At 47.0% G+C, this 23,636-nt stretch overlaps 1 protein-coding gene across 5 annotated transcripts in view; it reads right to left on the bottom strand.

Annotated features, from left to right (window-relative positions):
- PRRT1B (proline rich transmembrane protein 1B) overlaps positions 1 to 23,636 on the bottom strand; it is a 38,312-nt gene that overhangs the window by 1,241 nt on the left and 13,435 nt on the right. For 3 of the 5 annotated variants that reach the window (XM_044926467.2, XM_044926464.2, XM_044926466.1), the window contains exons 2-3: positions 12,983 to 13,446; positions 12,163 to 12,306 (exon numbers count right to left, since the gene is read on the bottom strand). In XM_044926467.2, the coding sequence (XP_044782402.2) occupies positions 12,163 to 12,306; positions 12,983 to 13,446 (608 nt within the window). Of the gene's footprint in view, positions 1 to 264; positions 1,043 to 9,175; positions 10,853 to 12,162; positions 12,307 to 12,982; positions 13,447 to 23,636 lie in introns of those variants that run through there. The other 2 variants (XM_044926465.2, XM_006045902.4) reach the window with 2 other exon arrangements.

The raw sequence follows: 23,636 nt of genomic DNA, 5'->3' as shown, positions 1-23,636 counted from the left end.
CTGTTTAAACGAAATGTGCACAAACAGCAAACCTGAGACAGGGCGACGCTGCAGCGCCTGGGAGTGGGCGCGGGCTGCAGCAGACGACAGGGCCCGTCGGCATGATGGACTGTCTGAAAACTGCTGAGCGGCAGTGCTCACACAGCTCTGCAAACGTCCTGCATGCGCCATTACACTCCAAAGGACATGCAGATCATACCTCAATAACGCTGTTTTTTAAAAAGTTTTCCAAAATCGATTGTGCCGGTGGCCAATTTCTTGTTCCTCACGCTTGCGGCACGGCCGTGAGCGCTTCTCGTGTGCAGAGAAGCACAGGGTCTTGTCACTGCAGGGAGACTGTGGTGGTGGCGGCCCCGGGAGTGGAGACCGCTTCCTCCTTCTGTGACCTCAGGGAAACTAGAGGCACGTGTCTGCAGACGTCCAGCACCTTCTTCCCCAGCCATACCCTCCCCCGAACCTGGCCGTCTCTCGGCAAGCCTGCAGTCCCGACCTGGTCACCTCGCTGTGGTCCCCAGGCCGGGTGCCACCCTTTGTGCCCACCCTCAGCCTCAGCACTGAACCAGCTCTGGCCGGCATGAGCCGGTGTTTCTCCGCCCCACAGAGAGCTGTGACCACAGCTTCTCCAACGACGAGCTCTGAATCCTGACCCTGGGTTCGTGGCCCTCCTAAGCACCTACCTGAGGGCCTATTAGCATTCCCTTTACAGTTAATAATTCTTTCCATTAAAATCTTTCTCTGTTCAAATTACTCCATAGTTTGTGCCTTCTGATTGGTCTTGACTGGAAAACATCAAGCCCTAAATTCAAGAAGCCTTATGAATGCCAAGTGGGATAATTAAAAAGAAATACAGTGGTCCCTTAGTACCTACAGGGGACTGGATTCAAGACCCGCTGTGGATACCAAACTCCAGTCCCAGAGTCAGCCCTCTGCCCCCGGGGGTCAGGACCCCAAATCTGACACACAGTACGTGACCCGAGGCTGGCTGGACCCACGGACAGGGAGAGCGAGTGTACACGTCCAGGCACGGCATGGTCCTAACCTTCTGAAAGACAAAAACGAAAACAATATCTTTAGGTAGACAAGGGAGGGAAAAAAAAACCACATTACCATCAAAGGTACAGTGAATCAGACTCCCCAACAGAAGTGCCTGGGGATGAAAGTCAATGGTGTATCTTCAGTACTGAAAAGAAAATCACCAGTCACACTTCTGTGTTCACTCTAAATCCCTTTCAAGGATGAAGGCAAAAAATCAAGATACTGTCAGAAGAACAAAACCAGTTCATCGCCAGCAGACCTACATCAAGACAAGACGGAACAGTGTTTTCAGGCCGAACAGAAATCATCCCAAATGGAAAATCAGACATGCAGGAGAGAGGGATAGAGCTGTAAAAAAAAGTCAACATGTAGTAAACCTAAATGAGCATGGACTATACCAAACAATAAGCATGTCTTATGGGGTTTCAGATATGGAAAATAAAATCCATATCGACAGCGTGTGACACAGGAAGAAGACACAAGCAGAGGATTCTCAAGTTGACTCTTCAATTGTTTAGAAAAGGAAAAAAAGTACCACGCTTTCGGAAGAATGCAAGTGTGTTCTCCCTAGGGAACCACTATAGAGGGAAAGAACGCATTACTGCCAAGCCAGCAGAGAGGATGAAATGGAGTTAAGGAAAAAAAAATTGATTTAAAAGAAGGCAAGGGGGCACTCCTGGTGGCTCAGTGGTGAAGAATCTGCCTGCAACGCAGGAGACACGGGTTCAATCCCTGCCCCAGGAAGATCCCACGTGCCAGAGCCATAAAGCCTGTGTTCCACAACTACTGAGCCTGTGCAGTAGAGCCCAGGAGCCACGGCAACTGAGCCCGCTCTCCCTGGGGCGCATGCTCCACAACGAGAAGACATCACAGTGAGAAGGACACACACGTGACGAGAGAGGAGCCCAGCTCACTGCAACTGGAGAAGAGCCTGCGCAGCGATCAAGGCCAGCACAGCCAAAAGTGATGTTTAAAATAAAGTGTAAAAATAAATAGTTATAAATAATGTTTAAAAATAACTCCAGAAAGAATGAAGAGATGGAGTCAAAGCAAAAACGACACTCAGTTGTGGATGTGACTGGTGATGGAAGTAAAGCCTGATGCTGTAAAGAACAATACTGCACAGGAACCTGGAAAGTTAGGTCCATGAATCAAGGTAAATTGGAAGTGATCAAACAGGAGATGGCAAGAGTGAACACCGACATTTTAGGAATCAGTGAACTAAAATAGACAGGAATGGGTGAATTTACGTCAGATGACCATTATATCTACTACTGTGGGCAAGAATCCCTTAGAAGAAATGGAGTAGCCACCATAATCAACAAAAGAGTCTGAAATGCAGTACTTGGAAGCATTTTCAAAAATGACAGAATGATCTCTGTTCATTTCCAAGGCAAACCATTCATTATCACAGTAATCCAAGTCTGTGCCCCAACCAGCAATGCTGAAGAAGCTGAAGTTGAATGGTTCTAGGAAGACTTACAAGACTTTCTAGAGCTAACACCCAAAAAACATGTCCTTTTTATCATAGGGAACTGGAATGCAAAAGTAGGAAGTCAAGAGATACGTGGAATAATGGGTAAATTTGACCTTGGAGCATAGAATGAAGCAGGGCAAAGGCTAATAGAGTTTTGCCAAGAGAACACACTGATCATAGCAAACACCCTCCAACAACTCAAGACTCTACACATGGACATCACCACATGGTCAACACCGATATCAGACTGATTATATTCTTTGCAGCCAAAGATGGAGAAGCTCTATACCGTCAGCAAAAACAAGACCAGGAGCTGACTGTGGCTCAGATCATGAACTCCCGATTGCCAAATTCAGACTTAAATTGAAGAAAGTAGGGAAAACCACTAGACCATTCAGGTATGACCTAAATCAAATCCCTTATGACTATACAGTGGAAGTGACAAATAGATTCAAGGGAGTGCCTAAAGAACTATGGATGGAGGTTCGTGACATTGTACAGGAGGCAGTGATCAAGACCATCCCCAAGAAAAAGAAATGCAAAGAGGCAAAATGGTTGTCTGAGGAGGCCTTACAAATAGCTATGAAAAGAAGAGAAGCAAAAGGCAAAGGAGAAAAGGAAAGATATACCCACCTGAATGCAGAGTTCCAAAGAATAGCAAGGAGAGATAAAGCCTTCCTTAGTGATCAATGCAAAGAAACAGAGGAAAACAATAGAATGGAAAAGACTAGAAATCTCTTCAAGAAAATTAGAGATACCAAGGGAACTTTTCAGATGGCAACTTAAAGATGGGCACAATAAAGGACAGAAATGGTGTGGACCTATCAGAAGCAGAAGATATTAAGAAGAGGTGGCAAGAATACACAGGAGAACTGTACAAAAAAGATCTTCAGGACCCAGATAATCACGATGGTGTGATCACTGACCTAGAGCAAGACATCCTGGAATGTGAAGTCAAGTGGGCCTTAAGAAGCATCACTACGAACAAAGCTAGTGGAGGTGATGGAATTCCAGATGAGCTATTTCAAATCCTGAAAGATGATGCTGTGAAAGTGCTGCATTCAATATGCCAGCAAATCTGGAAAACTCAGCAGTGGCCACAGGACTGGAAAAGGTCAATTTTCATTCCAATCCCAACAAAAGGCAATGCCAAAGAATGCTCAAACTACCGCACAATTGCACTCATCTCACACGCTAGCAAAGTAATGCTCAAAATTCTCCAAGCCAGGCTTAAGCAATACGTGAACCGTGAACTTCCAGATGTTCAAGCTGGATTTAGAAAAGGCAGAGGAACCAGAGATCAAATTGCCAACATCCGCTGGATCATAGAAAAAGCAAGAGAGTCCAGAAAAACATCTACTTCTGCTTTATTGACTATGCCAAAAAGCCTATGACTGTGTGGATCACAACAAACTGTGGAAAATTCTTCAAGAGATGGGAATACCTGACCACATGAACTGCCTCCTGAGAAATCTGTATGCAGGTCAAGAAGCAACAGTTAGAACTGGACATGGAACAGACCAGTTCCAAATTGGGAAAGGAGTACGTCAAGGCTGTATATTGTCACCCTGCTTATTTAACTTATATGCAGAGTACATCATGTGAAATGCTGGACTGGATGAAGCACAACCTGGAATCAAGATTGCTGGGAGAAATATCAATAACCTCAGATATGCAGATGACACCACCGTTATGGCAAAAAGCGAAGAACTAAGCCTCTTGATGAAAGTGAAAGAGGAGAGTGAAAAAGTTGGCTTAAAACTCAACATTCAGAAAACCAAGATCATGGCATCTGGTCCCATTACTTCATGGTAAATCGATGGGGAAACAGTGGAAACAGTGACAGACTATTTTGGGGTGCCCAAATCACTGCAGATGGTGACTGCAGCCATGAAATTAAAAGACGCTTGATCCTTGGAAAAAAAGTTACAACCAACCTAGATAGCATATTAAAATGCAGAGACATTACTTTTCCAACAAAGGTCTGTCTAGTCAAAGCTATGGTTTTTCCAGTAGTCATGTATGGATGTGAGAGCTGTGTTGCAGAACTCTTGAGAGTCCCTTGGACTGCAAGGAGAGCCAACCAGTCCATCCTAAAGGAAATCAGTCCTGAATATTCATTGGAAGGACTGATGCTGAAGCTGAAACTCCAATACTTAGGCCACTTGATGCAAAGAACTGACTCACTGGAAAAGACCCTGATGCTGGGAAAGATTGAAGGCAGGTGGAGAAGGGGACGACAGAGGATGAGATGGTTGGATGGCATCACCAACTCAATGGACATGAGTTTGAGCAAGCTCTGGGAGTTGGTGATGGACAGAGGAGCGTGGTGTGCTGCAGTCTGTGGGGTTGCAAAGAGCCGGACACGACTGAGAGAAACTGAACTGAACTGAAAAATAAATAAATAAAAGGCAAGGGAGGAAGGAGACAGAAGAATAGCACCGGTGGGACCAGTAGAAAAAGCACACAGTGAGGTGGTGGCTTCAAACCCTTGTCTTTTTTAACCACAATAAATGGACTACATTCTCTTTTGGAAGGCAGACTGTCAGACCAAAATCTGTGTTCTGTTAACAAGATGTATCTACCTAAAATATAAAGGTTCAGACAGAAAGCAGAGTATGTCTTTTTCCATACTTTTATTTTCAAATACAGCCACCCAAAAATTAATGTAGCTATATTAATATAAAAAAAAAGGCAAAAGACACTACTGGAGTTAAAGTGATCCCTGGAAAGCTGTAAGGTACACGCAACAGAAAGATTTAACTATTTCTAAATATATATGCCTCTTCGCATTGCATCTAAGTACATAGCCTCAAAATATCTAAGGCGAGAGCCGACGTGGAGAAATGAACAAATCTGTGACGCTAGAGAGGAGCTTTACATGCTCTTCTCAAGAACACTAAGAAATGACTGATGTTACACAACACTTCCAAAAGGAAAGTGCCCCCCAACTCGTGTAACAACCCTGCTATCAAAGCCACAAGTAAGAATGAAATTACAGATCAACTTCACTTATGAACACAGGTACCAAAAATCATAAAGAAAATATCCAGAAACAGTCCATCATGTATTAAAAAGGATAACACGTCATGATCAGGATGGCTTGTTCCAGGAGTGAAAAGTTACCTTAACATTTGAAAATCAACATGAAGTTGCCATATTAAGAGAATAAGTGAGATAACCTTCTCAGCAGACACGTAAAAGTAATGAAATTCAGTATCTGTGCATGGGTTTTTTTTTTTTTGTTTTTTTTTTTTTTGCACCAAGCTGAGTGGCTCACAGGAACTTAGTTCCTGACCAGGGATCCTGCCTGCAATGGAGGCTCACGTCCCAACCACAGGACCACAGAGAATTCCCCCGTGCATGATTAAAAAGTGTAATTAAACACAAACACACAAACTCTTAGCAAAACAGGAACAGAAGAGTACTTCCTTGATAACAGGGTATGTGGAAGCCTTCCTTTTGAAACAAGGAAAAAGAAGGTTGCCCTTGTCAGCTCTGCTACCTGGCATTGTACTTGGGGTCCCAGACAGTGTAAGGAGAGTAAGGACTGGAAAGGAAAACCAAAAACTCATTATATATATAGATTATAATACTATACATAGAAGAGACCGTGCAAATTGAAAATCCAACAGAATCTCCAGATAAGTTACCAGAATAAGTGAATTTAGAAAGAGGTGCTGGATTCAAAGCCAAGAATCAATTGCATTTTTGTACACTAGCAAGTAACAAAAAAGTGATCACATTTATAATAGCATCAAAAAAAGCAAATACCCTGTGGATACTAACAAAAGATGTGCAGAATTTCTGTATACACACACACACACACAAGAAATCAAGGGAACTGTTTAAACAACCTGTTAAACATGAGATTCTCCATGTTTGTTGGGAAAACAGTGTTATGAAGATGTCTGTTGTCCCCATATGAATCTATAGATTTAAAGCGGTCATAGCCAACATCCCAGTGCTTTTAGGAGGTGAATTGTTAATTCTAAAATTTACTGTGCATATAAATGATTGTAAATGATCCAGACCCTCAAAGATGGTGCCAGGACCTGACCCACTCAATGGCAAGACTTACTATCAAGTCTTAGAAATGAAGTATGACTGTGGTAACCAAAACAGACAAACGGACCTCTAGGATCTAGTCCAGCTGGGTGGAAATCTGAAAACAATATAAAAAGAGACCAATAATGCTTCTAGCTCTCGAAAACAACAAAAGGGAATATCTGATCATGACCCAGGAGCAGGGAAATTTTTCTAAAGCCAAAAGAACAAAATCCATAAAGGAGAAGATAAATCTGCATAATTACAGTTGAGAACTTCTTTTCATCCGACAACACCATTAAGGGAGTAAAGAGGGAAGCTACAAAAGTAGAAGGTATTTGCAATCCCTGAATCTCACACCGGACTCATACCTAGAAAGCACCCAAGAACTCCTCTGAACTGATAAGAGAAAGACAATCCGGCCCAGAAACAGGCATGAGACTTGAACAAGCACAAGCGATCCAGGACTTCCCTGGTGGTGGAGTGGGGAAGAATCCGCCTGCCAACTCAGGAAACACGGCTCCATCCCTGATCTGGGAATATCCCACATGCCGCAGAGCACCTAGCCCCACGCGCTGCAGCAACTGAGCCCACAAGCTGCGACTACCAAACCTTGTGCCCTGCAACCAGGGACGCCACCACAGTGAGGAGCCCCTGCAGCACAGAGGAGGAGCCCCCACTCGCCACAACTAGAGAAAACCCCCTCAAGAGCAGCAAAGACCCGGAGCAGCCAAAAATAAATAAAATTTTAAAAGAGATCATCAGATCATCATCACAGCTTATGAGCATGATAAAAAGCCCAATATCATCCATTAGTCAGCAAAATGCAAATTAAAGCCACACTGAAATATCACCATAGTTTTAACAACCAGAAGCCCTAAAATGTAAAAGATTGACAAAAACCAGGGACTGATGAGTTTGTGGAGCAACTGGGACCCCCAAGAGGTGCTGGTGGGAATGCAAAATGATGGAACCACCTGGGGACGGCCACACCCACACTCAGCCTTCTCAGAAAGGCCTTTCTCTACCACTCTCCAAGTCAAACACCTCGACGCCACCCCGCTGCGACGCTAAGACGTGTATTTTAACATCCCCCAAATCAGGACGCGCCCCAACATCATCAGAGCTTTCATTCCAGAGTTGCCCCAGCCAGCTCTCCTTCGGGGCCCTTCAGTAACAACACTGACAAACGTCTGTCCAGACGGATGGCTTCTTCGACCCTGGAGGATCCCAAAACTGGAATGACTGGGTCAAAAGGCACACACATTTTTTCCTTGTTTTTTAATTGCACAACCCATGAATACTCCCGCATTTTAAACTTCAGCCATGTGTTGCACAAGTGCCAGTCCCTCCCCAAAGGCAGTCACCCTCAGCAGTTTGGAGCACATCCTCCCAGACTCTGGTCTTTGCACATACATGCACATTAATACCCAGTACACATATCACTAATAGATACCATAGTCCGTTTTCTACAAAGAGGGTAGCAATGCACACCGCCCTAGCGACAAATGAGAGGGTCAAGGTTTCACCAGCTCCGGAATCAATCTAATGTTTTCCAATCTGATAAGTAAAAATCATCCGACGGTTTAAGTAAGTTCTTCCTTAACACACAGAACTCAAAGCTACCAGTCTTTTCCTCGACAGTATTCCAGATTCTGGGAGGCTGCCCCTTCCACGCTGCCTAACACCCTGAAGTTATAAAAATACTCCCCTAAGCTTCATATAAGATTAGTACACCTTTATTTCATACTACTTAGCTCTGTAACCCATCTAGACTTTATTTATATAACAGGAGGAGAATCTTTTTTTTTTCTAACCAGTTACCCAACTCTGCTTACGGTCTGCCCTGACTCAACTAAAATGCTATCTGGGCCAAAAATTAATGTCACACACACACTTGGAATGCTTTCGGGGCTTTCTGTGTTTTACCATTCCAGTTCTGTGGCAAAGCCATGCTGCGCTCTGCGTTTACTTCAGCTTCATCGTAAGTTTCAAAATCTGGTGAAGATAGTTTTCCCTCATTAAACTGAAAAAATTAGCAATTTTTGCACATTTTCCTTCCATATTAATTTTTTAAACATCTTTGTTTTAAAAGCTTGGCTTTCTTGTTGGAATTTCATTAAGTCTGTTTAAGAAAGCTAGATATTTTATATTACATCTTTCTATGCAGATATTTTGTTCTTTTGGAGAAGGCAATGGCACCCCACTCCAGTACTCTTGCCTGGAAAATCCCATGGACGGAGGAGCCTGGTAGGCTGCAGTCCATGGGGTCATGAAGAGTTGGACACGACTGAGCGACTTCACTTTCACTTTTCACTTTCATGTATTGGAGAAGGAAATGGCAACCCACTCCAGTGTTCTTGCCTGGAGAATCCCAGGGACGGGGGAGCCTGGTGGGCTGCTGTCTATGGGGTCACACAGAGTCGGACACGACTGAAGGACTTAGCATAGCATAGCATAGCATAGCATTTTGTTCTTTGCTCTTTTTAGAGGCATTGGGGTTTTTTTTTTTTTTTTTCCTCCAAACACTAGCTGTCCCAGACTCCTTGTATGGCGCCTTATAACACACGTACTTTACTTCTAAAAAAATTGTTCTTTTGTTTCCTGTTAAATTTATGCCTAAGTTTTACTGTTTTTTCAATCACTATAGAGAGGAATTTTACATTTTTTCCACTTTTAACTGAATATTGCTACTGATTACTATAATCACTTTTCTGAGTCCTCTTATTCTAATTTTTCATGGGCTCTTGCATATTCTAGCCAGAGCGTCATTTTTTCTCTTCTAGATTTCATACTACACATTTCATTTTTTGCTGTTTGTTTCATTAGCTAGAACCTCACAACAGTGCTGAGCACAGACCCTAGGGGGCGCCCTTGGCTTGGTCCTGGTTTAACGGTTTTCCCCACATCAAGTTGGTCCAGTCACCAGCTTCAGCGGCACCTGGGAGCAGGAATGAGGACTGCAGGATCTCGGCCCCGCTTACGGAATGAGGATCCGCAGTTTAACAAGGTTCCCAGGTGTTTACTGTAGGCTTCCAGGCTAGCGGCACACTGGTCTGCATGATTTCTATTTTGATTTTACTTAAAAGAGTTTAGTGACAGGAGTCACTGTGGCCGTCCGGCGTCCATGGACCCCTAAATCCCGTTTCCTCGTCTTTCATGACAATCATGCATTTTAGGGTTTGAGAGCCTTAATCTGGGCCAGCCCCGCGGCCTGGACCACGAGGCCACCTCTCAAGCTCCATGCAGTGTCCTGCCTCTCTTCTGCATCCACATCTCCCGGGCTCCGGAAGCATCCCAAGGACTGAGACGGGATGTGCTCCTGCTTCAGCTCCTGGTCCTGGCGGGTGCCAGGGAGGTGACTAGCACCCAGTGGGCGCTCAGAGAGCCCCCCGGAGCTGTCCACCTTCGTGACTCTGCCGAGGTCCCCTCCTCTTCTCCATGTGGGTGGACGTCCCCGCTCTCCTGTCACCTTTGGCCAGGGAAGACCCGACAGAAATTCCCGCCCTGCTCCAGCCCATGTGCACGAGTCAGACACCACGGCAGCATGGGCAGAGAACAGCATCCCGGAGGGACAGGAGGGGGGAACCCCAAAGCCCCCGAAGGGACCAGGACCAGCAACACCCCCAAAGCAGCCACAAGATGCCCCGCCCGGCGTGTTGCTGTAAGTTCACTGACTGGACACTGTGGCCTGGGCTTTGGGGCGAGGGGTCAGCAGGAGAGAGAGAGGCTGCTTCCCGGGTCGGGCGGGAGCGACCCAGGAGAGGGGAGGCTGCTCTTCTCAGCTCCCACAGGGAGGGCGAGAGCCGGGCAGCTTGGCCCTGGAGGCACGGGCGGCCAGAGGTGGCAACGTCCTTGCCAGTGGCTCTGAGGAGAGGAGGGCGCTGGTCCCTCAGGGTCAGGAGAAGGCCTGGGCATGGGGGCACTGGCCCCTGTCCCCCAGCTGGAGCCACCGGGGCACTGGGGCCCCCTCAGGCCAGGACGCCGAGGCCCAGCCATAGGGGTCCCATGGACTGCAGAGCCCACCGTCTTCCAGCCCCCCACCTGGGTCCCCTCTAGGTGACAGGTGGCCGCTGGCGGGAATTCAAGTCCACAGGAGGAGCCTGGCTGAGGACCCGGAGTCCCCGAGGGAGCCAGCAGCCCTCAAGGCAGGTAGAGCGCGACCACCACATAGATAACCCAGCTGGTGGACACGAAGACCCCGAAGAGCAGGCTGAAGAGCACCAGCGAGCGGGCCTTGCGAGAGGCCTCCTGAGCCTGGGCCAGGTCCCCCCGGGCCAGGGCTGCGCGGGTCTGCAACGAGACCAGAGGAGCAGTCAGTGGGCCCAGACCCCGTGGTCCCTCCCGGCGACACCCCAGAGCCCACCCGGCCCCAGCGCACAGACTGGACAGCTGACCCTGCGAGGCGGTTGGGGGCTTGTCCAGGCCATGGCTCACGCGGGAGCAGCAGCAATCGAGGCGGTGGTGGCCAGCTCCCAGGCACTGGCCGCAGGCCTGACCCACATCCGCACTCCAGGCTCCATCCCTCACCATCCGCACAACAACCCAGAGTTCAGTATCATTGTTGGCCCCTCTTTGAAGATGAGCAAACAAAGGCTCAGAGAGGTTAAGTGACCCACCCCAGGGCCCCGCAGCTGGTCGCGGAGCCAGAACTGACCAGCAGGCAGCAGCCTCTAGAATCGCACCTCCGAGGGGCCCGGTCCTCACTCAGCCCCCCTGCCCCGGTCCCATCTTGCTTACGACCGGGAAGTCTGACCTCCGGGGGACATCAGGGCTCTTATCAGGTCAGCCTTGAGCAGAAGCCCCAGGGCCTTCCTACTATTAGGACAGCCTCATGTCGAGTCCCCAGGGCCGAGTCAAGGTCAGGAATGGTGGGGAGGGAGGAAGAAGAAAGGGTGTTATCAAGAAGGCAGGTGGGCGGATGGTGGGTGGACAGACAGGCGGATGGCTGAGTGGACAGACAGGTTAACAGATGAATGGGGTGGGTGGATGAATAGATGGAGACTAGACAGATGGTGGATGGAAAGGTGGGTAGCGGGTGAACGGAGAGATGGGTAGCTGGGAAGGACAGACAGAGGTGGGTGGGTAGAATAAACGAGCAGATGGACAGATTAAACACAAGCCCCTGCTGCTTCCCTGGTGGCTCCATGGTATAGAATCCGCCTTCCAATGCAGAAGACGTGGGTTCGATCCCGATCTGGGAAGATCCCACATGCCATGGAGCAAGTGGGCCCACGTGCCACACTACTGGCGTGTGCTCTAGAGCCTGGGCACTCCATAACGAGAGGAGCCCCTGCAACAACAAAGACCCACCAGAGCCCAAATTAAATAAAATTATGTTTTAAAAAATCTAAGTTGAAACACAAGCCCCACGGGATGGGCAGTCCCCTGGACCTTAATCATTCACACCCCCAATGTGAACTGTTTCTAGAGCAGATCTTGAGTGGTAAGTGGAAGAGACAGCAGAGGAGGGGGCCAGGACCCCAGAGAACTGGGCACTGATCTCCCAATTCTGCCAGCCTTCTCGGGGGTGGGGGGAACACTGGGGACCTGGGCACAGCAGGCCTAGAGGCTGCACCAGGGTACCCCCCACGCCCTCCTACCTCATGGGAGTAGACAATGGCGATGAGCCCGGTGAGCAGGCAGCAGAAGAGGGTCACCAGCACAGACTCCATCATGTAGTCCTTGGGCAGGGGCCTGTGTTCCGCCGGAGCCGGGGCTGGCACGCCTGCCACGGGGCTGTTGTACTACAGGGGAAGAGGCCACGGCGTGGTAAGAGAGCGGGCCATAGCCTCCAGACACCATGATGAGGACATGGTCAGCGACAGCCATGGAGCTGTCACTCCGGCCACCTCCCAGCCTCACCCAGCCAGGCTGCAGGCAGCCTGGGGAGCAAGGCCCCATTCCTGCCCACTAAGCACCCCCACCTGTCACGCAGCCCCCGGAATCCTCCAGGTTCTGCCCCTACAGATTGCTCAGTCCAGGCTGCAGCCACCAGGGTCTCCATGTCCTCCACTGTTCCCAAGGGGGTGGGGAGACCTCAAAGCTCTCCTCCACAGGCAGCCAGGGTTTTTCTAAAAATCTATATCAACTCATCCCCTACCAAAGGCCCTGGGGTCCCTCACAATGGAACCCCCACCTCTTCCTATCTACTCCTCAATAAGTTGGACCAACCACCCTCACTCGCAGGATGCACCAGCCTTGGCCACCCTGCAATGCCTGTGCTGGGCTCTCCTAGCCTCTCCCTGAACATTCCTATTCAACCCGCAGAACCCAGCTCAAATGACCCCCGGCTCCTGCAAGGCCGCCCAGGCTCGCCCACTCCCTAGGCGGAGGAAGCCCCTTTCTGTTGCGCCTCCGGGGCACAGCCATGTGCTCTGTAACGGTGGCTGGGGGAGACGGGGTCCCCACGGGCTGACTCACCACCGGGAAGGTCGCGAAGAGCGGCTGCGCAGTAGGCGCAGGGAAGAGCGGTGCGGGCGGCGGGTACAGGGCCGGGGCGGCCGGCGCAGGCGGGAAGAGCACCGGCGGCGGGAAGGGCGGCGGGTAGAGCAGGTGCGCGGCCTTGGGGTCTGGCGGCGCGTAGGGCGGCGGCTCGCCCACGAAGCCGATGTTGGGGACCCCACCGGCCGCTGCCTTGGGTATCTGCAGGGCCTCGCCCGCGGCCACGGCCTGGGCCTGGGCTGGGGGCGCCGCGGACGCCTCAGCCGGGGGGTCGCCCGGGGGTCCCTCTGGTGCCGTGGCGTCCCCTCCATCCGCGGCGGCCGCTTCCTCGCTGGGCGCTTGGTCCTCCTCCAGGAGCTGCGGGCGGCGCGGGAGCTGCGGGAGCCCGGGGCGCGCAGGGTCCTCAGGGACCACGGGGCCGCTGCCCCCTTTCGCGTCCGCTCCTGGGAAGAAACGGCAGAGGCAGTGAGCCTCCAAAAGGCTGCCGGGCCAGGAGGGAGTCCTCCTCACAGACCCCAGAACACAGCCCCTCCAAGGAAAGAGTCACAGTGACCGTGCCGACCCTGACTGCCCCGAACCCCGCACTCAGGCCTCCCCAACCCTGCACCCTTGAAGCTCTATCCAAAGTGCAACAAGGGGACACGATAACCAGGGCTCAGAAAGGGGACGCGCCTTCCTGGCGGCCACACAGCCAGTACAAATGGCCAGCGGGATGGAAGGCAGGCCGTGCCCCCCTTGATTGCACCTGCAGGGTCGTGGTCCTGCCCCCAGGGCCCTGATGCCCTGGCGGATGGAACCAAGGCAGATGCTTCAGCCCAGGGCAGCCCCCTCATAGGCTGAGACACCGTCCAATGGGAGCTGGTCTGAGAGGATGGGCTGAGCCAATCAGATTCTCCGCTCTGGAGTCACTGGACCTGGCTACCCAAGGACCAGGGAGAGACAGGAGGTCATTAAGGGCCAAGAGCCTACTGAGGCGGAGAAGGAACAGAGACGTGAACGGGGTCGGGGAGGGGAACGGAGCAGCCAAGGAACATTGGGTGGAGAGAAGGCCACCCAGGAGCCCGAAGAGGGGCTTTCAGCTGCCTTCCAGGCCTGGCCCTGACCTCCAGCATCCACTCAATAAACTGCGGGCGCCCCAGCCGGTCCCAACAAGTCCTGAAGGTGCCCCCCTGCACCCCCTGAGAGCGTCCTGACCAGCTGAGCCCCTCCAGGCCTCCGGTCCTGGAGGAACAGGCTGGAAGGGGGCTGGGGCAGGACCCCACCCCCCACCCCCGGTCTGGACCTGGGTGGGCATCCCAGGGTGTGGCTTTGAAGTTCATTTCCTGAGTGTCTTTAGGGGTCATAGAAGGCAGAGAGAAAAAGAAAACAGGCATAACTGCACAGCGCTGCTGAGGGTGGGAGAGCCTTGCTGAAATCCCACTCCCACCCCCAGCCTCGCCCCCATCCCTCCCACTCCCACTGCCCATACAGCAGGTGGGTGAAATCAGAGGTCAGGATTCCCTAGGGGAGGGATCCCAACAGCAGGAGTACTGAGCCCCTGAGAATTCCCACCCACCTCCTCCCAGCAGCCAGGGTCTCACTCACAGCTTCTCCTGAGACCCACACAGGTGCTCGCGCTTCCACTCCACACGGCCACCCGGGCCGCTCCTCCTGTTTCTCTATCCCCTTCAGGCTGGACTTGGCCATGTGACTTGCTTTGGCCAACGAAACATTAATAAACATCTTGCGAACACCGGCTTTAAAAACCTGCATCTTCCAACATTACCAGGGGCTGGGAGGGATGAGAAGTTCGGGTATCAGTGGGGATAGTTCCATCTGGGAGGATGAACGCCTTCTGGAGGGAGGTGATAATGATGGCTGCCCAATAACGTGAACGCACTAAATGCCCCTGAACTTATAAATGGCTCAGATGGTAAATCTTACACATTTTATCAGTTTTTAAAAGCCTCTCTCTCCTGCTGATCTAAAAATGCTAGACAAAATACAAAAGGAGACCCTGAAGAGTGGACAAAAGTAGGCAGACTATGGAGTGTATTCAAAACACAGAAGTGACTATAAAGGGGGTGAATTGCCTGTTTTCCCCTCTCATTTCCTTCAAAGCTCAAAGCTCCAGCCCCAGAACTACATGACCAGGCAGCTAAAACTCCACGATAAACTCTGTCATTCTGACCAGAGGAACCAGGAGAGGGCCCCTGCAGAAGGGAGAGGGTAGGGAAACCCTAGAGAAGTACCTTCAGAGGGGTTCTGAGTCCCCTAGTTCTGTGTGTGAACTGGGGTGACCAATGTATATCAGCTTGCCCAGGACGTCCTGGGCTTTACTCCTGAAAATCTCACATCCAGGAAGTCAGTCATCTTAGAATGGATCCACACCAGTCCTAGACTTACCCTCAAGATGCATGTGTAGGGTACAGACCTAGACCTGCATAAGGAAGACTTTAAAAACTGGACCAGAAAAACAGCCAGAAAACAATGAACAAAATCACAGATTGGTGCATACCTAGCAACTACTTTGCTGCTGCTGCTACTTAAATTTTCCAAAAGACATGGAGTGGCTGAATGGATAAAAAGACAAGATATTCTGTCTATAAGAGACTCACTGCAGATGTTAAGTCTGCAGACCACACACACAGACCAAAAAAGAATAGGAACCTAAAAGCCTGAGGTAGCTATACTTATATAACAAAAAGAGACTATAAAATAAAAACTGTAATAAGAAACAAAAAAGGTATTACAAAATGACAAAGGGCTCAAATCCAACAAGATATGACATCTGTGAATTTATATCACACAACATCAGTTCAGTTCAGTCGCTCAGTCGTGTCCGACTCTTTGCGACCCCATGAATCGCAGCACGTCAGGCCTCCCTGTCCATCACCAACTCCCAAAGTTCACTCAGACTCACGTCTATCGAGTCGGTGATGCCATCCAGCTATCTCATCCTCTGTCGTCCCCTTCTCCTCCTGCCCTCAATCCCTCCCAGCATCAGAGTCTTTTCCAATGAGTCAACTCTTCGCATGAGGTGGCCAAAGTACTGGAGTTTCAGCTTTAGCATCATTCCTTCCAAAGAAATCCCAGGGCTGATCTCCTTCAGAATGGACTGGTTGAATCTCCTTGCAGTCCAAGGACTCTCAAGAGTCTTCTCCAACACCACAGTTCAAAAGCATCAATTCTTCGGCACTCAGCCTTCTTCACAGTCCAACTCTCACATCCATACATGACCACTGGAAAAACCATAGCCTTGACTAGACGGACCTTTGCTGGCAAAGTAATGTCTCTGCTTTTGAATATGCTATCTAGGTTGGTCATAACTTTCCTTCCAAAGAGTAAGCGTCTTTTAATTTCATGGCTGCAGTCACCATCTGCAGATATTTTGGAGCCCAAAAAAATAAAGTCTGACACGTTTCCCCATCTATTTCCCATGAAGTGATGGGACCGGATGCCATGATCTTCATTTTCTGAATGTTGAGCTTCAAGCCAACTTTTTCACTCTCCACTTTCACTTTCATCAAGAGGCTTTTTAGTTCCTCTTCACTTTCTACCATAAGGGTGGTGTCATCTGCATATCTGAGGTTATTGATATTTCTCCGGGCAATCTTGATTCCAGCTTGTGCTTCTTCCAGTCCAGCGTTTCTCATGATGTACTCTGCATAGAAGTTAAATAAGCAGGGTGACAATATACAGCCTTGACGCACTCCCTTTCCTATTTGGAACCAGTCTGTTGTTCCATGTCCAATTTTAACTGTTGCTTTCTGACCTGCATATAGGTTTCTCAAGAGGCAGGTCAGGTGGTCTGGTATTCCCATCTCTTTCAGAATTTTCCACAGTTTATTGTGATCCACACAGTCAAAGGCTTTGGCATAGTCAATAAAGCAGAAATAGGCGTTTTTTTGGAACTCTTGCTTTTTCGATGATCCAGTAGATGTTGGCAATTGGATCTCTGGTTCCTCTGCCTTTTCTAAAACCAGCTTGAACATCTGGAAGTTCACGGTTCACATATTGCTGAAGCCTGGCTTGGAGAATTTTGAGCATTACTTTACTAGCGTGTGAAATGAGTGCAGTTGTGTGGTAGTTTGAGCATTCTTTGGCATTGCCTTTTGTTGGGATTGGAATGAAAACTGACCTTTTCCACTCCTGTGGGCACTGCTGAGTTTTCCAGATTTGCTGGCATATTGAGTGCAGCACTTTCACAGCATCATCTTTCAGGATTTGAAATAGCTCCACTGGAATTCCATCACCTCCACTAGCTTTGTTCATAGTGATGCTTTCTAAGGCCCACTTGACTTCACATTCCAGGATGTCTTGCTCTAGGTCAGTGATCACACCATCGTGATTATCTGGGTCCTGAAGATCTTTTTGTACAGTTCTCCTGTGTATTCTTGCCACCTCTTCTTAATATTTTCTGCTTCTGTTAGGTCCATACCATTTCTGTCCTTTATCGAGCCCATCTTTGCATGAAATGTTCCCTTGGTATCTCTAATACTCTTGAAGAGATCTCTAGTCTTTCCCATTCTGTTGTTTTCCTCTATTTCTTTGCATTGACCGATGAGGAAGGCTTTCTTATCTCTTCTTGCTATTCTTTGGAACTCTGCATTCAGATGCTTATATCTTTCCTTTTCTCCTTTGCTTTTCGCTTCTCTTCTTTTCACAGCTATTTGTAAGGCCTCCCCAGACAGCCATTTTGCTTTTTTGCATTTCTTTTCCATGGGGATGGTCTTGATCCCTGTCTTCTGTACAATGTCACGAACCTCATTCCATAGTTCATCAGGCACTCTATCTATCAGATCTAGGCCCTTAAATCTATTTCTCACTTCCACTGTATAATCATAAGGGATTTGATTTAGGTCATACCTGAATGGTCTAGTGGTTTTCCCTACTTTCTTCAATTTAAGTCTGAATTTGGCAATAAGGAGTTCATGGTCTGAGCCACAGTCAGCTCCTGGTCTTGTTTTTGCTGACTGTATAGAGCTTCTCCATCTTTGGCTGCAAAGAATAGAATCAACCTGATTTCAGTGTTGACCATCTGGTGATGTCCATGTATAGAGTCTTCTCTTGTGTTGTTGGAAGAGGGTGTTTGCTATGACCAGTGCGTTCTCTTGGCAAAACTCTATTAGTCTTTGCCCTGCTTCATTCCGTATTCCAAGGCCAAATTTGCCTGTTACTCCAGGTGTTTCTTGACTTCCTACTTTTGCATTCCAGTCCCCTATAATGAAAAGGACTTCTTTTTTGGGTGTTAGTTCTAAAAGGTCTTGTAGGTCTTCATAGAACCGTTCAACTTCAGCTTCTTCAGCGTTACTGGTTGGGGCATAGACTTGGATTACTGTGATATTGAATGGTTTGCCTTGGAAACGAACAGAGATCATTCTGTCGTTTTTTGAGATCTCATCCAAGTACTGCATTTTGGACTCTTGTTGACCATGATGGCTACTCCATTTCTTCTAAGGGATTCCTGCCCTCACTAGTAGACATAATGGCCATCTGAGTTAAATTCACCCATTCCAGTCCATTTTAGTTCACTGATTCCTAGAATGTCAATGTTCACTCTTGCCATCTCCTGTTTGACCACTTCCAATTTGCCTTGAACACAACATAGGAGTGCCTAAGTATAAAAGCAAATAATAACAGACCTAAAGAAAGAAATTGATAGCAATACAATAATAGGGAACCTTGATATCCACCTTACGTCAATGGATAAATCACCCAGATTAAAAAAATATATAAGGAAACAGCAACCTTAAAGGACATGTTAGACCAGATAAACTCAAACACACATATCCAGAATGTATATCCAAATAAACAGAATACATATTCTTATCAAGTGTATATGGAACATCCTTCAGGATAGTTCATAGTAGGCTACAAAGTAAGCCTGTCTAAACTTCAGAAGATTGAAATCCCACCAAGCATCTTTGCCAACAAGAAATCAATTATAGGAAGAAAACTGGAAGATTCACAGAGATGAAACAACATGCTGTTGAGCAACCAATGGGTCAAAGTAGAAATCAAAAATACCTTCAGACAAATGAAAATGGATAGAACAGACCAACACTTGAGCTGCAGCAAAGCTCATAAAAATAAATGCCTATACAACATCAGAAGTCTCATAAATATTCTAAATTTACACCTCAGGGAACTAGAACAATGACGCCCAAAGCTAGAAGTTAGGAAATAACAAAGACCAGAGTAGAAATAGAGACTAAAAAGACAATAGAAAATATTAATAAAACTAAAAGCTGCTTCTTTGAAAAGATAAACAAAATGGACAAATATTTAGCTAGACTAAGGAAAAAAAAGATTCAAATAAAATTAAAAACGAAAGAGGACACATTTACCACCAATACCACAGAAATCCAGTGGCTCCTGCAGACCACGAACAATTACACGCCAACAAATCCGACAACCCAGAGGACAAGCAAATTCCTAGACACACAGCTCAACCCCCTGAATCATAAAGAAAAAAACCTGAACAGACTGCTTACTGAACGAAGGAGAATCAGTAATCAAGACCCTTGCAACAAATAGAACTCTAAGACCAGATGGCTACCAAGCACCCTAAGAATCAATACCAATCCTCAAACTATATGAAAAACTAAGAGAGGAGAAAACACTTCCAAACTCATTTTATGAAGCCGACGTTACCTTGATTCCAAAATCAGAAAAGGATGCCACAAGGAAAATACAAACCAGTATCCCTGATAAATACGATGTAAAAATCCTCAACAAGGAAATATTAACAAACAAGATTCAACAGTACATTCTGCCTACTACACCACACCACACCCATAAACCAACACAATACCCCAAATTTAACTCAAAATGGATTAAAGACTTGAATGTAAGACCTGAAACCATAAAATTCCCAAAAGAAAACACAGGCAGTAAGCTTCTTGATATTAGTCTTGACAATGACATTTTTTTTTTTTTACATTTGAAGCCAAGTGAGTGAAGTCACTCAGTCATGTCCGACTCTTTGTGACCCCATGGACTATAGCCTACCAGACTCCTCTGTCCATGGGATTTTCCAGGCAAGAATACTGGAGTGGGTTGCCGTTTCCTTCTCCAGGAGACCTTCGTGGCCCAGGGATTGAACCCGGGTCTCCCGCATTGTAGGCAGATGCTTTACCATCTGAGCCACCAGGGAAGTCCCCTTGAAGCCAGAAGCAAAGGCAACTAAAGCCAGAACACACAAGCTGGAACAACATCAAACTAACAAGTTTCTGCAGGTCAAGGAAAACCAGCAACAAAATGAACTGGCAACCTGCTGAATAGGAGAAAATATTTGCAAATCATGTGTTTTATATGGGTTGATATCCAAAGTGTATTTATAAAAACACATATAATTCAATAGCAAAAAATAAACCTACAATTAAAAATCGAGCAGAGGATCTGAGCAGACATTTTCCAAAGACATACAGAGGGCCTAAAAGGTACCTTGAAAAGATGCTTGATCAGGGAAATGCAAATCAAACCTCACCCGTCAGAATGGCTGTCATCGAAAAGCAGAGAAATAACAAGTGTTGGCGAAGAAGTAGAAAAAAGAAAACCCATGTGCATGCACTATTGGTGGGAGTGTAAATTGGTGTGACCACTAGGGAAAACAGTATAGAGAGTCCTGAAAAAAATTAAAAATAGAACTACTGTAAAAAAAAAAAAAAAAAAAAGTTAGTCACGCAGTCATGTCAGACTCTTTGTGACCCCATGGACTGTAGCCCACCAGGCTTCTCTGTCCATGGGATTCTCCAAGCAAGAATACTAGAGTGGGTAGCCTTTCTCTTCTCCAGGGGATCTTCACAACCCAGGGATCAAACCCAGGTCTCCCACACTGCAGGCAGACTCTTTAGCAACTGAGCCACTAAGGAAGCCAAGAACTACTGTATGACTCAGAAATTCCGATCTGGGTCTTTGAAGGAAAAAAAAAAAAAATCCACTAACTCAAAAAGCTATATGCATTCAACATGTTCATTGCAGCATTATTTTCAGTAGTTAAGACAAGCTAAGTATCCACTGATGGATGAACAGATAAAGAAAATGATGTGTGTGTGTGTATGTGTGTAAATATATTAACAAAAATCTTGCCTTGAAATATGTTATACACACTTACAATATTATTCAGCCACTAAGAAAGAATGAAATCTTACCATGTGCAATAATGTGGATGGACCTTGAAAGTATTATGTCAAGTGAAATAAGTCAGACAGAGAAAGAGAAATAGTGCACGATCTCACTCACATGTGGAATCGGAAAAAAACAAAGCCGAGTTCATGGATACAGAGAACAGATCGGTGGTTGTCTGAAATGGGGATGGGGGTGAGCAAAATCAGCGGAGGGGGTCAAAAGGTATAAATTCAGTTATAAAACAAATAAGTCCTGGAGATGTAGTGTATAGCATGGTGAATCTCTAATAATACTATAAAGGAGAAAGGGAAAGATATACCCAACTGAATGCAGAGTTCCAGAGAACAGCCGGGAGAGATAAGAAAGCCTTCTTAAGTGAACAGTGCAAAGAAATAGAAGAAAACAATAGAATGGGAAAGACTAGAGATCTTTGCAAGGAAATTGGAGATACCAAGGGAACATTTCATACAAAGATTGGCTCAATAAAGGACAGAAATGGCAAGGATCTAACAGAAGCAGAAGAGATAAAGAAGAGGTGGCAAGAATACACAGAAGAACTATACGAAAAACATCTTCATGACCCAGATAACCACCATGGTGTGGCCACTCACCTACAGCCAGACATCCTGGAATGCAAAGTCAAGTGGGCCTTAGAAGCTTTAGTGAGGGTGATGGGATTACAGCTGAGCTATTTCAAATCATAAAAGATGCTGCTGTTGAAGTGCTGCACTCAATATGCCAGCAAATTTGGAACTCAGCAATGGCCACAAGACTGCAAACAGTCAGTTTTCATTCCAACCCCAAAGAAGGGAAATGCCAAAGAATATTCAAAGTACTGCACAATTGAGCTCATTTCACATCTAGCAAGGTAATGCTCAAAATCCTTCAAGCTAGGCTTCAACAGTACGTGAACCGAGAACTTCCAGATGTATAACTGGGATTTAGAAAAGGCAGAGGAACCAGAGATCAAATTGTCAATATCCACTGGATCATAGAGAAAGCAAGCGAATTCCAGAAAAACATCTACTTCTGCTTCATTGACTAGGCTAAAGCCTTTGACTGTGTGGATCATGACAAACTGGGGGAAATTCTGAAAGAGATGGGAATACCAGACCACCTTACCTGCTTCCTGAGAAACCTGTATGCAGGTCAAGAAGCAACAGTTAGAACCAGACATGGAATAATAGACTGGTTCAAAACTGGGAAAGGTGTATCTCAAGGCTATATACTGTCACCCTGCTAATTTAACTTATATATGCAGAGTACATCATGAGAAATGCCAGGCAGGATGAAGCACAAGCTGGAATCAAGATTGCCGGGAGAAATATCAACAACTTCATATATGCAGATGATACCACCCTTATGGCTGAAAGCAAAGAAGAACTAAAGAGCCTCTTAAGGAGGGTGAAAGAAAAGAGTGGAAAAGCTGGCTTAAAACTCAACATTCAAAAAACTAAGATCATGCCATCTGGTCCCGTCAGTTCATGGCAAATAGATGAGGAAAAAATTGAAACAGTGACAGACTTTATTTTCTTGGGCTTCAAAATCATGGTGGACGGTGACTGCAGCCATGAAATTAAAAGACACTCAATCCTTGGAAAAGAAGCTATGACAAACTTAGCGTATTAAAAAGCAGAGATGTTGCTTTGCCCACAAAGGTCTGGATAGTCAAAGCCATGGTTTTTCCAGTAGTCATGTATGAATGTGAGAGCTGGACCATAAAGAAGGCAGAGCACCAAAGAATTGATGCTTTTGAAATATGATGCTGGAGAAGACTTGAGAACCCCTTGGACAGCAAGGAGATCAAACCAGTCAATCCTAAAGGAAATCAACCCTGAATATTCATTGGAAGCACTGATGCTCAAGCCGAAACGCCAATACTTTGGCTACCTGATGCAAAGAGCTGTCTCTTTCATTGGAAAAGACCCTGATGCTCGAAAAGATTGAGGGCAGGAGAAAGGGGCGACAGAGAATGAGACAGTTGAATGGCATCATGGACTCAATGGACCCAAGTTTTAGCAAACTCCAGGAGACAGTGAAGGACAGGGAAGCCTGGGGTACTGCAGTCCATGGGATCAGAGTCAGACATGACTTAGCAACTGAACCAACAACATATTTGAACGTAGCTAGGGGACTGATTCTTAAAAGTTCTCATCACAAGAAAACAATTTTCTTCGTACGGTGATCATTATACACTGTATACAGATATTGAATCATTACATTGTACGCCTGATACTACGGTAATGTAATGCCAGTTGCACCTCAAATAAAAAACCCAGAAAACTGGACCAAGATTGGAAATGCTACTTATAGAAGGCACACCAACTAGCGATCTGAAACTACCTAGGTTGATTGCTTCATCAAATAAAATAATTCAAGACTTTCCAGGGAACTATAACAGGACTTAGGATTTGTTGTTGTTCAGTCGCTAAGTCGTGTCTGACTCTTTGCAACCCCATGGACTGCAGCACTCCAGGCTTCCCTGTCCTTCATCATCTCCCAGAGTTTGCTCAAACTCATG

Source organism: Bubalus bubalis, chromosome 12 (genome assembly GCF_019923935.1).
Source record: "Bubalus bubalis isolate 160015118507 breed Murrah chromosome 12, NDDB_SH_1, whole genome shotgun sequence".
Lineage (NCBI taxonomy): Eukaryota > Metazoa > Chordata > Mammalia > Artiodactyla > Bovidae > Bubalus > Bubalus bubalis.
Note: the sequence above shows the minus strand (reverse complement) of the source record. Positions and strands in the feature narration are given on the sequence as shown.